This window comes from Triturus cristatus, chromosome 10 (genome assembly GCF_964204655.1).
Source record: "Triturus cristatus chromosome 10, aTriCri1.1, whole genome shotgun sequence".
Lineage (NCBI taxonomy): Eukaryota > Metazoa > Chordata > Amphibia > Caudata > Salamandridae > Triturus > Triturus cristatus.
Genome location: NC_140593.1, coordinates 1,092,964,174 through 1,092,977,455, shown reverse-complemented (window position 1 = coordinate 1,092,977,455; position 13,282 = coordinate 1,092,964,174). Strand labels below are relative to the sequence as shown.

The window sequence follows — 13,282 nt, the reverse complement described above, 5'->3', positions numbered from 1 at the left end:
TCTCAAATTGCGATTTTTAGGGAATCTCAATTGGAGAATAGCAAAACGCAATGTAGGTAGGATTAGCAAAATATTTTGCAAATCCCACCTATTCCTTATTTGTGAATCGCAAATTGAGATTCGCAAATAAAGAATACCTTGCCATTCATTCCTATGGGCTAGAAGGCCCATAGGAATGAATAGGAAGACATTCTCGATTTGCGATTCTCAATTAGAGAATTGCAAATTGAGAATGCAATTTCAAGGTTGCAAGGGTGTCAATAGGACCCCCTTTTGCACCCCTGAAATAAACATGTGTGCACATGTGGCGCACATACATGCGCTAAGGGCATGTATGTGCGCAACATGGCACTTTGAAAAATGCAAAAAAGTGAATTTTTCAAAGAAATCGCAAATTACCACCAACCTGAAGTTGGTGGTAATTTGCGATTCCTTAAGCCAAAATCGCACAACTTGGGTGCTTCCTACATTGCATTTAAGGAATCGCAATTTGGGATTCCTTAAATGCATTCGCAAAATAAGGAATCGCAAATTTTGCAATTGCTTATTTTGCATGTGGGTTTTTGTGTGCTACATAGCACACTGCCCAAAATGCGATTGCAAACGCTGAAATTCTGCTAATTTCAGCATTTGCGATCGCAATTTGGCTTCCTCCCTATGGCCCATAGTCTAGCCGAAGATTCCTTACTGACCCACCCGTCCTACCCGTTTGCTGAACTGTTTCCATATTGCCTAAAAGATCCCTTTTTTGGTATTCGCATACTGTGTATTTCAACTTCGTAATTGTTAATTCAAAGAGATATTTATCTTTTATGGTACACTTTCTACGGCCAGTTTCTATGATGGCTCAACGTTTTTGGCCCGGTAAATAGTCACGGAAGAAACTGACGTCCACGTGTCTGGAAGGGGCTTATATAGACTCTGGTGACGTCGCATACGAGGACAACGTCTGTACGAAGTCTCATGATGCCCTCTACTAACGTGCAGGGGTACAACTGAAAAAAGTCCAGATACAGTTTGGCACCTGGGGAGAATTCTAAGGTAATGAATCTGCAGCTAGACTATGTCTTTACCAGATAAGGTTTTACCAAAGGTAAGTAACTTGTTCAACAAGGAGGTACGAAGTCACAGGTTCTGTTGGCCCAAGCACAATGGACATTGGAATGGTTGATAACCAACAACATCTCGTTCAGGATAGAACATGTCTCAGGAGTGCAGAACGAATGGAAAGATTCGCTCAGCAGGACAGACAAACAATGCTACGAGTGGGAGTTCAACAAGAGGCAGTTACAGAGGGCTCCTCCTGTCACCCCACGGATCGGTTTCCTCACCCTCCGTAGCGATGCTGTCCTGCAGCCGTCCTGCTGGTCCTTTTGACCCCTACAAGCAACCCTGAGGACTAGAACACTGATGGTCCCTGGGACTACTGTAATCTAGACTCCTTAGGTGATCGTGATTTAGAGCACCACCCAGTATGGGCCTAAAGACACAGGAGAATATCATGAGGGGATTCAAAGGGCCATAGTCTCTCATAAAATTGATATGCATATCACCTAGCAGGAGAACGACTTCCTTGTGGAAACGATCTCAAAATTAGAACGCATCATCCAATGCTTGCTGGTGCTACAGGGCAGGCTAAAGTCTTCTCCTAAGAACTTCAAGGAACCTCTCAAGGCAAGGGTTGTGACCCCAAGAGTAGAAAAAAAAGTCTTAAAGCCTCCTCTACTGACCCTGAGCATATCAAGGAGCAGGTCCCTTCGGTCATCTACACCACCCACAAGTGTACGTTTGCCCAGGCCATTGGCATGCTTCCCCCTCCCGACAAGGAGAGGAAAAAGATAGATGCAGTGAGTAAAAGGATAGCAGTCGGAGCAACAATGCATTGGGGCATAGCCAATTCTGTTGTATTCATGTCTAGATATAAGGCCCAGTGGAAGGAGATGCAGGAACTCCTTAAACATTTCCAAGAGGATTACAAAAAAGGGGCGGGGAAGAAATTGTATATCTCTAACACCAGTATTGCTGCACGTTAGATCCTGCGGATGCCATGTCTGCTCCCTAGCTCCGGTTTCAAGCTCGAGAGGTCCAACAGCATATTCTAAACCTCCCGTTTTGTGGGGAGCACCTCTTCAGGCCACAGGTTGATTAGATGCTTTAGAAAATAGAGACCGCTAAATCCATGGGGGCGCTCAAAACTACATTATATGTGGGCTTCTTTTTGCAGACAGCAGCCCAAGAGAAAGGGGGGGCTGCAAAAACATTCTCACCAGAGCAGCAGCTCTCCTACCAGACACTTTAAAAAAAAAAAGGGGGTTACGTCCTTCTCGGGGGCTAGGTAGGAGGTAATAAAGTTTATAAAAAAGAAAAAACCTGCCCACCAATTTCAGAGGCTGCTATTTATTTCAGCAGACTGAGGAGCAGTGCATACAGTCACTGCACCCTAATACATTACTTTGTGTTATTCACAACATTTAATGCAATCATTTCATTATTCATTTGGCATTCGGAAAATACAATCTTCATTTTTCAGATAAAATATAACTAAACTAAGTACGAAACTTTTGACACTTTTGTCTTCCATTTTTGAGTCGTTGACTACTGGTGCCACGTAGGGATGCCTGGATTTAAATCCTGCGGGGCCTGTCGCCGTACGATGTCGGTGGCCGACCCCCATGGTGTCTGTCTCTACTGTCTGGAGCACGATCATGACTCCCACTCCTGTTCCGACTGTCTGGCCATGGCTCCAAAGATCTTGCGGGAGCGGTCCCGCAAGCTGCTGGAGGCCCGGCAGTCGTCCTCTCGCTGTTCTAGGGACCGCGCGTGGAGCCATCACCATCGCTCCTCGGGGTCGAAGTCTTCACACTCGGAATCAGGTAAGAGACGTCATAAGAAGAAGTCGAAGAAGCGTTTCTGCTCTCTGACGTCCCCCCCGTCGGTCTGAGGACGAGGGAGCCGGGGGTCCCACCCCGCGGCTCCTTTGGAGCCTGTGAGTCCTGCGGCCTACCCACCTTATCCGGGTCCGTTGGTGACTCCTGCCTAGGTGCAAGATTTTCTTGCTGCCATGGACCGCCTTTTCAGGCCTCGGGCTCCTGCCGACGCGCCTTCTGGCCCTTCGGTCCCAGCTGAGGGCCCTCCCTTGCCGACGGCTCCGCTCCAGGCGCCACAGTGGGTTCCGTTCGTTCCACCACCGCCCTTGCCCGGGTTCCTGGACAATTTTGTTCGTGGTTGGGACCCTAATTGGGACACAGAGCCGGACTGGCGCCGTTCGACCATTTATATTCCCCTGTCCCTCCCCCTCCGCCGCAGCCTGTTCCACGGGCAGTGGAGGAAGGGGACGACTGGGAGGGGTCTGAGGACACTATTGCATGGCAGTGCGGGTCGGAACGGGAATGGACAGAAGAGTTGGAGGATGCAGGTGGCCTTGAACTCTCATCTCACCCTGGTTTTCTTTCTCCTGCTGCTGTGGCTATGGAGGAGGGCGCCACATACACTGTTGTGCTCTGTAGAGCAGCTGAGGCCCTTGACCTCGACCTGCCTACGGTGTCCCTCAAAACTAATCTCCTCACTGAAGAACTTTAACCGGTAGCAAGCTCTATGGAGCCCCTGCCAACCTTTAAACGAGGCGTTAACTGACGAATTGATGGGCACCTGTTCTAGACCGGCCATGGGGGTTCCCGTGGACAAAAACATGGCCAGGTGCCATCGCCTGGCCCCGGGTGACCCTGCTTTTTTGACAACCCACCCTACCCCGGAGAGGTTGGTCATCCAAGCCTCCACTTCCCAAAGCGCATTCCCTACCGCCCCGCCGGATAAGGAATTCAAGAAGCTGGAACAGGTCGGCAAGAAACTGTTTTCATCTGCCAGCTTAGGGCTGCGGTCAGTGAACACCGCGTGCCTCTTGGGCCGCTATTCCCACGCTGTGTGGGATACGGTTGCGCAGGTGCTGCCTCAGTGTCCGAAGGAGGTTCGGACAGTGCTTTCCCAAGCTGTTGCAGAGGGGAAAGATGTAGCAAAGTTCGCCATCAGGTGTGGCCCGGACACCACGGACTCACTGGGTAGGGCGATTTCCTATAGCAGTGGCCCTATGTCGCCACGCCTGGTTGCGGTCCTCTGGTTTTTGAAGGGATGTACAAAGTTCTCTTATGGACATGCACTTTGATGGTACTCGCCTGTTTGGTGATGAGGCAGATAGTGCGCTGGAGCGTTTTATGGACTCCCGGGCTACGGCCAAGTGCTTAGGTCTCTCCTCCACACAACCGGCCACGTCTGCTTTTCGTTCATTTCGTGACCACGGAAGGGGTACCCCGACACGTTCGTTCAGCCAGAAGCCTGCGCAGAACCAACCTCTGCGTGGACGTGGTGCGCGGCGGGACAGGGGGCCAGCATGCGGGTCAGTCCACCTCCGCCCCTGCAGCATCCGCCTCAAAGCCTTCCTAGTCTGAGCTTTGGGGCACACCCGGTGGGCGGCAGGATTCGCCATAACCTTACTCACTGGCATTCCGTTACCTCAGACAGGTGAGTGTTGCAAATCGTCCGAATGGGCTACTCCCTCCCCTTCGAGTCTGCCCCTCCAGCCATGCCACCTCAGTTCCACCGCATGTCGGGGGACCATTTTGCCCTTCTCCAGCAGGAAGTCATGGCCCTCTTGGCCAAGGGGGCCATCGAGCGCTTTCCTGGACCAGAAGTAGGACATGGTTGTTATTCCCACTACTTGCTGGTCCCCAAGGACAAAGGGGGCCCTTCTTGGACCTCAGGAACGTCAACTGCTTCCTCCGGAAGGAGAAGTTCAAGATGTTGACTCTAGCTCAGGTTTTGGCTGCCCTGGAGACTGGATGGTAGCGTTGGACTTGCAGGATGCATACTTTCATATCCCCGTCCTGCCTGCCCACCGGCGTTACCTGCTGTTCACGGTAGGCCACGAGCACTTTCAGTTTGCCGTGCTCTCCTTCGGCCTTACCAGAGCCCCTCGGGTGTTCACGAAAGTGATGGCGGTGGTCGCAGCTCATCTGCGCAGATCCGGGGTTCCAGTCTTCCCCTATCTCGACGACTGGTTGTTGAAGGCGTGCTCGCCCCAGGCAGTCGTCTCCCACCTCCAGACTAAGGCCGACCTCCTGCATTTGCTGGGGTTCTCCATCAACGTGCCGAAGTCGCACCTGAGTCCCTCTCAGAAGCTCCCCTTCTTTGGAGCGGTTCTGGATTCGACGCAGTTTCGGGTTTATTCTCCCGAGCAGCGAGTCTGGGATATTCAGGTTATATTTACGATCTTTCAGCCTCTATCCCGGGTATCAGTCAGGATTATCCTCCGGCTCCTGGGCCTCATGGCCTCCTGCATCCTGCTAGTGCAACATGCCAGATGGCATATGCGGGCTCTGCAGTGGGACCTGAAGTTCCAGTGGGCACAGCATCAGGGCAACCTGTCCGATCACATCCAGATCTCGGAGGGCACTGCACGACAGTTGCAGTGGAAGCTCACGAATCGTGATTGGTTCAATGGCAGATCCTTCTCCCTTCCCCAACCGGAGCACACAGTAGTGACAGATGCATCACTCCTGGGATGGGGCGGCCACATGGGAGAGGCGGAGATCAGAGGCCTCTGGTCTCCGGCAGAGTCCCGGCTCCACATCAACCTTCTGGAGCTTCGGGCGATCTGACTTGCACTGAAGGCATTCCTTCCCTCTCTCCGGGGAAGTGTAGTGCACTCCAGGTGTTCACGGACAACACCACCGCCATTTGGTACTGCAACAAACAGGGCGGGGTGGGGTCCTGGACCCTATGTCAGGAGGCTCTCCACCTCTGGACATGGCTGGAAAATTAAAGGCATTACCTTGGTGGTTCAACACCTGGCAGGTTCTCTGAATGCCAGGGCGGACGAACTCAGTCGCTGGTGCATGATGGATCACGAATGGCGTCTGCACTCTGATGTGGCGCAAGGTCTCTTTCTGCAGTGGGGAGAGCCTTGGTTAGATCTATCCGCCACCGAAGAGAACGTGCAATGTCATCAGTTCTGCACGTTGGAATTTCCAAGGCGGCACTCGCTCGGCGACGCTTTTCGTCAGAAGTGGAGCTGCGGTCTGTTGTACGCCTTTCCGCCTATACCACTTCTGCCCAGAGTGCTGAAGAAGATTCGGCGCGACCGGGCCCAAGTCATCCTTGTGGCTCCGGATTGGGCACAAAGATACTGGTATCCCGAGCTACTCAGCATGGTGATCGATCCCCCGATCCGACTGCCTCTTCGGGAGGACCTTCTGTTGCAGCAGCAGGGGACGGTCCTCCACCCAAACCTGTCCAGTCTCCACCTCCATGCGTGGAGATTGAGCGGCGACAGTTCACATCTTTCAACCTTCCTCCCGAAGTCTGTGATGTCATTCTGGCAGCCAGGTGTCCCTCCACTAAGACAGTATACGCCTGCCGGTGGAACAAATTTGTGGAATGGTGCACAGCAAAGGCTGTGGATCCCCTTTCTGCCCCTCTGTCCGAGGTTCTTCTGTTCCTTCTCACTTTGGGCTCTGCTCTGGGCACTATCAAGGGTTATCTCTCGGCCATTTCTGCCTTTCTAAGGCTTCCAGATCAGCCTTCTGTTTTAAGTCCCCGGTTGTTAACCGTTTCCTGAAGGGCATTACACACACGTTTCCTCCCGTGCCTTTCATAATGCCTCAATGGGACTTAAATCTTGTCTTGACTTTTCTGATGTGCGCTCCCTTTGAGCCACTCCATAACTGTCCTTTACGTCCTCTCACTCTAAAGACGGCTTTCCTGGTAGCTATCACCTCTGCCAGAAGAGTGAGTGAGCTCCAGGCTCTGTCTGCTAAACCTCCCTTTCTCTCTGTTCATCCAGACATGGTGGTTTTAAGGACTCCTCCTTCTTTCTTGCCAAAGGTTGTCATGCCCTTCCACATCGGGCAGACCATCACTTTGCCTACCTTCTTTCCACCTCCGCATCCTTCAAAAGAGGAAGAGAGGCTCCACCGTCTGGACCCAAAACGTGCGCTCTCATTTTATCTGAAGCGCACACAACAGTTCCGGGTGGATGACCAGCTTTTTGTTGGCTACGTGGGCGCCAAAAAAGGTCGGGCCGCGCACAAACAGACCATCTCTCGGTCGGTCGTTCTGTGCATCAAAGCATGTTACTCGTTGGCTAAGAAGGAGCCTCCTGTGGTGCTGCGTGCCCATTCTACCCGGGCAACGGCAGCCACTACTGCCTTGGGATGTGGCGTCCCCTTGCAGGACATCTGTCAGGCAGCTATGTGGGCCTCGCTGCACACGTTTACCAAGCATTATTGCCTTGACAGTCAAGTCCGAAGAGACGGCTTCTTTGGCCGTTCTGTTCCCCGTGACTTTCTATTGTGATCTTTGTTCACAGACCCACCACCGGGGTTGGTATTGCTGGGGTATCTATTCTAAGGTAAGGAATCTAACACTAACGTGTCTCTTTCAGATGCACAAGTTACTACTATATTATATTATTACTAGATTATATATCTGTAAGAGACATTAGTTAGCTTGTGCTGCAAGTCTTTAGACTTTGGGTGTAGATCATCATCTTGGGATTCTAAGTTCTTTTATCCATCCTCTAATTATTTGCTCTTGTTGGCTATGCCCTGCACCACGTCTTTAACTTCAGATACCCCAACTCAGTTGGACCACATCAGTCTTAAGCCAGCAGGGGTCTCCAACCTTTTCTATAGTGAGAGCTACTTCTGATCAGTGAAAATCATAGTGATCTACTAAAGGCTATGTAACTCGCAAATTTTCCGAAGGACCCCCCACAACCCAGTGTCATTGACTTTAAGGCTGTCTCACACCTCATCTTCCACCACGCTGCGTCCCATAGCATGATAACCGCACAGTGGTGTTCATCAGTCAAGACATGGAAACACTTCCCACACAGGATCGCAAACCTAAGAAAACACTTGCGACCACCCACCCTACACATGCCATAGCTTGCTCTCCATGTAGGTAAGTAAGTACTTCAGTGACATACATTGGGTTAGTAAGCACTATAAAGATGCTGCTACAAAATTCCTCTCTTTTTTTCGTTATCAAATAAACAAAGGGAGAAAAGTTATGCTACAAATTAATACGTATGATTTTCCGTCATGTCCGGGCCTTTGCAAACTGTAAAATAAATGTTCGGTATTTGGAAAGGTGGCAACCCTAGTTTCATTATGTGCTTCATTTATTTTCAAATGGCAATGCATGCATGCAGGTCGTGTTATGGTTCCATAGCAGCGAACTCAATGGATTAATGTACCTGCAGCAGAAATATGTATAGGTGTTAATGCGCCTGCTGCAGAGATAGGAATGCAAGCTTAAGGTCGCAGGTTCGAACCCAGTATGAAAGCTCAGGAGGTTAGTGAGCTTGCTGCAGAGCTCCAGATGTAACCCGCAGGTTACCAGTTCTTGACGCAGTATGATAGTTGAATAGGTTAACGCAGGGCATCTCCCTACCTGCAGATCCAAGTTTCCTGTTCTAGAATATACATCGGAGATCAACGCACCTCCTTCACTAATCTGCGTTAACCTATGGCTAATTAGTTTCAATGAAGGTAAGATAGATCAGGGGATTAAAGCACCTGTTTCTAAGCGCTGCAGGTCACAGTCTCCATGAGATAAGGAATTAATTACCTCACAATAGGGCTCCGTGAGGCATCCAGCAGGACAGAGGCTTCAGTCCTGAGAAGAGCGCTCAGGTGATTAAAGGACCTGCTAGGGATCTCTGTGGGGTACCCTGCGGGTCACATCTTTCAGTCATACTAAGGTTGCTCCTGGGGCAGAGCACCTGCTGCGGCAGTTAGGAACAGTTCCTTGAGGTTTTCCAGTTCTAATCTGCGTGATCAGATGACGCTTTTCAAGGTTACAAACAGTCGCTGTAGACCTGGTTCCATGCTTTGATTGTCCTTTTCTGAAAGCACTGCTAATTAATTTTCTGTCTGTTTAGTAACTGCACCCACTACCTGTCTCCTCTATGCCTATCTCTGTGTACGGGCTGATCATCTTTTCATTAATCTATTTGCTGACAGAGAAAGCAGGTTAACTGACAACTCTGAGAATGCATTTCTTCACTTTTGCCTCTCCTGCACTCAGACTGCTCGTCGCTGGGGCTGGCCTGTCGGCGGCTGGGGCTGTATGTTTTCTGACCCTGCACTCGGTAACCAGAAAAGGGGAAGTTAAATGCATTATTTTATTTATTATCTGATTTATGCCTAATAAATTCCCATAAATAGAGTCACCTGACCACTAAGCAATTGTATTTCAGCTAGAGGACAGCAAGGGGAATAGCTATCCATAAGAGCGGTTTGACTTGCATTCATAGTGCTTTTTCCCACGGGCTTGTTTCTTGAATTCAAAAAATACATCTTTTAATCCGATAATCCGCAGCAATTGCAAGTAGGCCTTAGCTGAAATAGGCAGCAGCGTTATAAAACATAACAACATTTGCTGAAATATTACGATTAAAGTTATTGGTGCATGTTTTTTAGCTGCACACATTTTTAAAATGAAAAGGAGGACGGTGCTCCCCGCGGCGCATGTTTGGTCGTGCTATTATTAGTATCTTAATTTGGTATAGTACAATCATTCAAACTAGGAAACGTTTCACTCCGATTTCTTTATTTTTGGCGGGGGAGTATTGCATGTACAGCCACGCACGTTCAAATTAAAGGGTCTTAAATGCACTGAGCTCTTTTAACTTACTATGCAGCCACTGGGGCTCGTTTACCGATCTGCTACTGTGCTCCACTCCGCGCAGGATCAAAAGGCAGCTGCTGCAGTTCTCGTAAGGGTAAGTAGATCAATAGTGCTTGCGCCACCTGCATTACAGCTATCAGGCGTTCTGTCCTGATTATCTGCGCACATGACATGCAGGATATAAAGTGCGGTGTCAGCCTGGAAATGGCAGGTGGTGCGGTTCCTGCTTGTACCGGAGTTCAGGAAGAACGTCATGTTCTTCTGCCCGCCGGCTCCAGCTAAGCCCTGTTCAGCCAATCTGAGCTGCTGGTTTGGGTGAGGGCGTGCAAGCACTCCTAAAAGGCCTACAAAGAGAAGGAAAGGATAATGAATAGATGCAAGAGCTCAGAGCAAAGCCATAATAATTGGATGCCGGCGCGAGCTACTCCCAGAGGTTCGGCAAGCTACAGGTAGGTTACGATCCACCAGTTGGAGACCCCGAGCCAGCATAGCATTTCAGAATTTTGTACCATTTATTATTGAAGATTCAACCCCGTAAACAGGATTTAAGATTTTGTGAGGCCTAGCCCTCCTTTGTAGGTTTCATGTATACAAGGCCCATGGTATCCACAGTGTGTGCCTGTTGAGGGGTTGAACCTTTTTTCATCTATCCCTGTGCATGCGATTTTGGAGACATTTAACCTCTATCAAACAATTTGTCTGCTCTTCTCAAATTCACAGTACCACTTGGGTATCAGTCGTCCCTCTGTTTTCTTTACCATGTGTTCTGCTGTAGGCTAGTTCTGGTGTGATATTTCTTGACTTCATGGCCTTCCACAAGTGGCCCCTGCCTGCCTGTGTTCATTTAAACTTAAAGTAACAAAATCCCTCCACTAATGCTGTGCTCACAATGCCGCCCACAAGTAGAGCCTTCACTTAGTATTTCAGATCCCACTACTGGTGTAGCTCGTGGATCAGAGGCCATTCACTCACGGACTCTTCTCCTTTGTGCGCTGGGCTAGCCTCTACATGACCGACTCAGACATCTGTGGATGGTATCTCTGAAATGGCATACTCTCTTCTTCTATGGCCTCTCTCTCTCTCTCCACCATGTTCCGGCTTTGCTTCACTTTCCCTATCCAGCAATTCTGGGATGTGAACCTCTAGAGGTGTGACCCTCAGGAGAAGCACAGCCTAGTGACAGTTTCAATATTGCGCAGAACCATTGCCCTTCATGTCTTCAGGGTCCTATGGGTGTTCCTTTAGGCTCACTCTATTGGCTGTTTGTTCTCCATCTCGACTTTTCAATGACCGATTCAGCGTCCCACATCCCAAAGCGCTATAAACCTCCAGCTGGTCTCATGCGCTGCAGCAGTTCTGGTCTACAGCAGGTGCCATATTAGGCCACATTAACTTGTTAACTGCCACACCCCTGTCAAATCACTGGCACCTAAACTTCTCATTTCCTAATCATGAGCTCCAAATTACTTCCCCACACCTCTAGGAGAATGCAGTTGCCAGGATGGAGGTCTCAGCCACACTTCTTTTTTTTTTTTTTAATACTGCAGTGCAAACATTATGGAAAATTGCTTTATGGCTCACTTTTTCTAAAAGAACTTGTAATTTTATTATGCCTTTAGAACTAAAATAACTGTGAATATTATGAAATCGATGAGATGGTATTGCTTGAATTATCTTTTCAATCTTGCATACCTTTAAACATTGCTTTCTTGTTCTTCATGTTTTAATGCTGTTAACTATTTTAATGCAAAGTTACATTGTGTTTTTAACCTATTATATTCTTTTACTTACAGATGGTTTTTCAGCTTCATTCAAAGAAATGCGTTGTTTGCCAGGAACATGATCATAGTATAGTCTTGCAGCCATGTCAGCATTATGTGCTCTGTAAAAACTGTGCACCTAGCAAACCAGAATGCCCTTTCTGCAAGGAAAAGATAAACAACTGGTGACAAATGTACATGGGTAATTCTATTCTACAGTTATCCTAGAAGCAACAATGATATCATGTAAAAAAAAAAAAAATGAGCATAGCATTTACATATTTACTAAGAAAGAAATTACTATTGAAGTTAAATGATTCCTTTGTTACGGAGGAATGAAGTGCATTTTGCATCTTATTACATTATAGTAGATTTTTCTATTTCTATCGAATATGCATTTCTCATGTTTTACTATTTCAACTTGTCAATTGCAAATTATGCCTTCAAAGACCATTTAAAAACTAGAAGGCAATGTGAATTCAGTCTTTAAAACTTCAACCTGTTTAGGATGTCTTATCATACTCCCTTAGGTTATAAATAATGTATGAACTTTGAAGACATATTTTACAATAATATTGGAACTATTTTGGAAACAGTTCAACACTATTGTCTGCTAGGTTATTTAAAGAAGTTTAATTCTTGTAAACGCACTTTGTTAACTAGGGTTTTTTTTTTTTTTTAGAGAGATTATTATAAATTGCTTTAAGCTGCTTTTAGGAATTTTTAAAATAGTGATTATATGAAGCTTTTCATGTGTACTGTGAACTTAGTGTTTCACGTCAATTTATTACTGTTAAGTAATAGTAATTATATTGTTAGATTTCATACTCTGAAATTAGTACCTATTAAATGAACTTGTATCTGAATGAGAAACATGCATAGGTTTTTTAAAATTGAATGCAAACTAATAGTATTTATAAGAATAAACAATTGAGAAAGCCGTTTTGGAATACATATATGTTAAAACATTCAGAGAAACCGTTTTCATTCTATGAAAGAAAGCAATGTTCTTTAATGTGAGTGCTCGTTTTCATGAAGTTGGGATTTTGTACTCGTCTTAATGACCATGTTTTTAGTACCCCTAGAGTAGAACTATAATGCATTTTGTAGACCCCTTGAGATAAAAACAAAATATCACATGACTAATTTAGCCAAATGCCTAAACCTTTAACCAACTTCTCCTTAAAATGTCATTATCAAAACATTATACTTTCAAATAGATACCCCTTGCTGCAATTTTTATTTAACAATTTGAATGTTAGTTATAGAAATGACCATCCCTGCTGCCCACATTTGTACCTGGTCATTAGCCTCAACTGACAACAAATCCTCATAATTTATTTTCAGCAGATAATAAAAAATGAACACATGTTTTCATATGGTAATGAACCCGGTACTCTGAATTGATTTAGACATATAAATGGGGCAATGGTGCTTTAAAATAGTATCTCTAGCTATTAATCATCAAACCTACCTTTATTCATTCATATTTCTATTGATTATTAGGCGTATGCAAATTCAAGTAAAACAATACGGTATGTTAACACTGTATCTTGTTACACTTTATACAATTATGCATTTAACAGTGCTTTGCGAAAAGAATTCATTACCCTTTTCTCTTTTTTTGTCCTGTATGAGTGACGGACGAATACCCTTACATTGAAATGACCTAGTACTGTGTTACATAATGTTTAAATTGATATGATTACATTTAGCAAAAGAAGTTCATTCATACGGGTAGCAAAAAATATTGGTTTTATTATTTGTCACACTTTGACATTAATATAGGTTTTAGTGCTAAATGTCTATTTGCCTTGAAACTTAAGCTGGAGATT

At 46.7% G+C, this 13,282-nt stretch overlaps 1 protein-coding gene across 1 annotated transcript in view; it reads left to right on the top strand.

Annotated features, from left to right (window-relative positions):
- The window catches only part of UNKL (unk like zinc finger), a 514,610-nt gene extending 501,564 nt beyond the window's left edge, over window positions 1–13,046 (top strand). Inside the window, exon 14 of the mRNA XM_085629284.1 lies at window positions 11,481–13,046. Coding sequence (XP_085485410.1) covers window positions 11,481–11,636 — 156 coding nt within the window. The 3' untranslated portion in view covers window positions 11,637–13,046. The remainder of the gene's footprint in view (window positions 1–11,480) is intronic.
- Window positions 13,047–13,282: the final 236 nt, after the last annotated feature.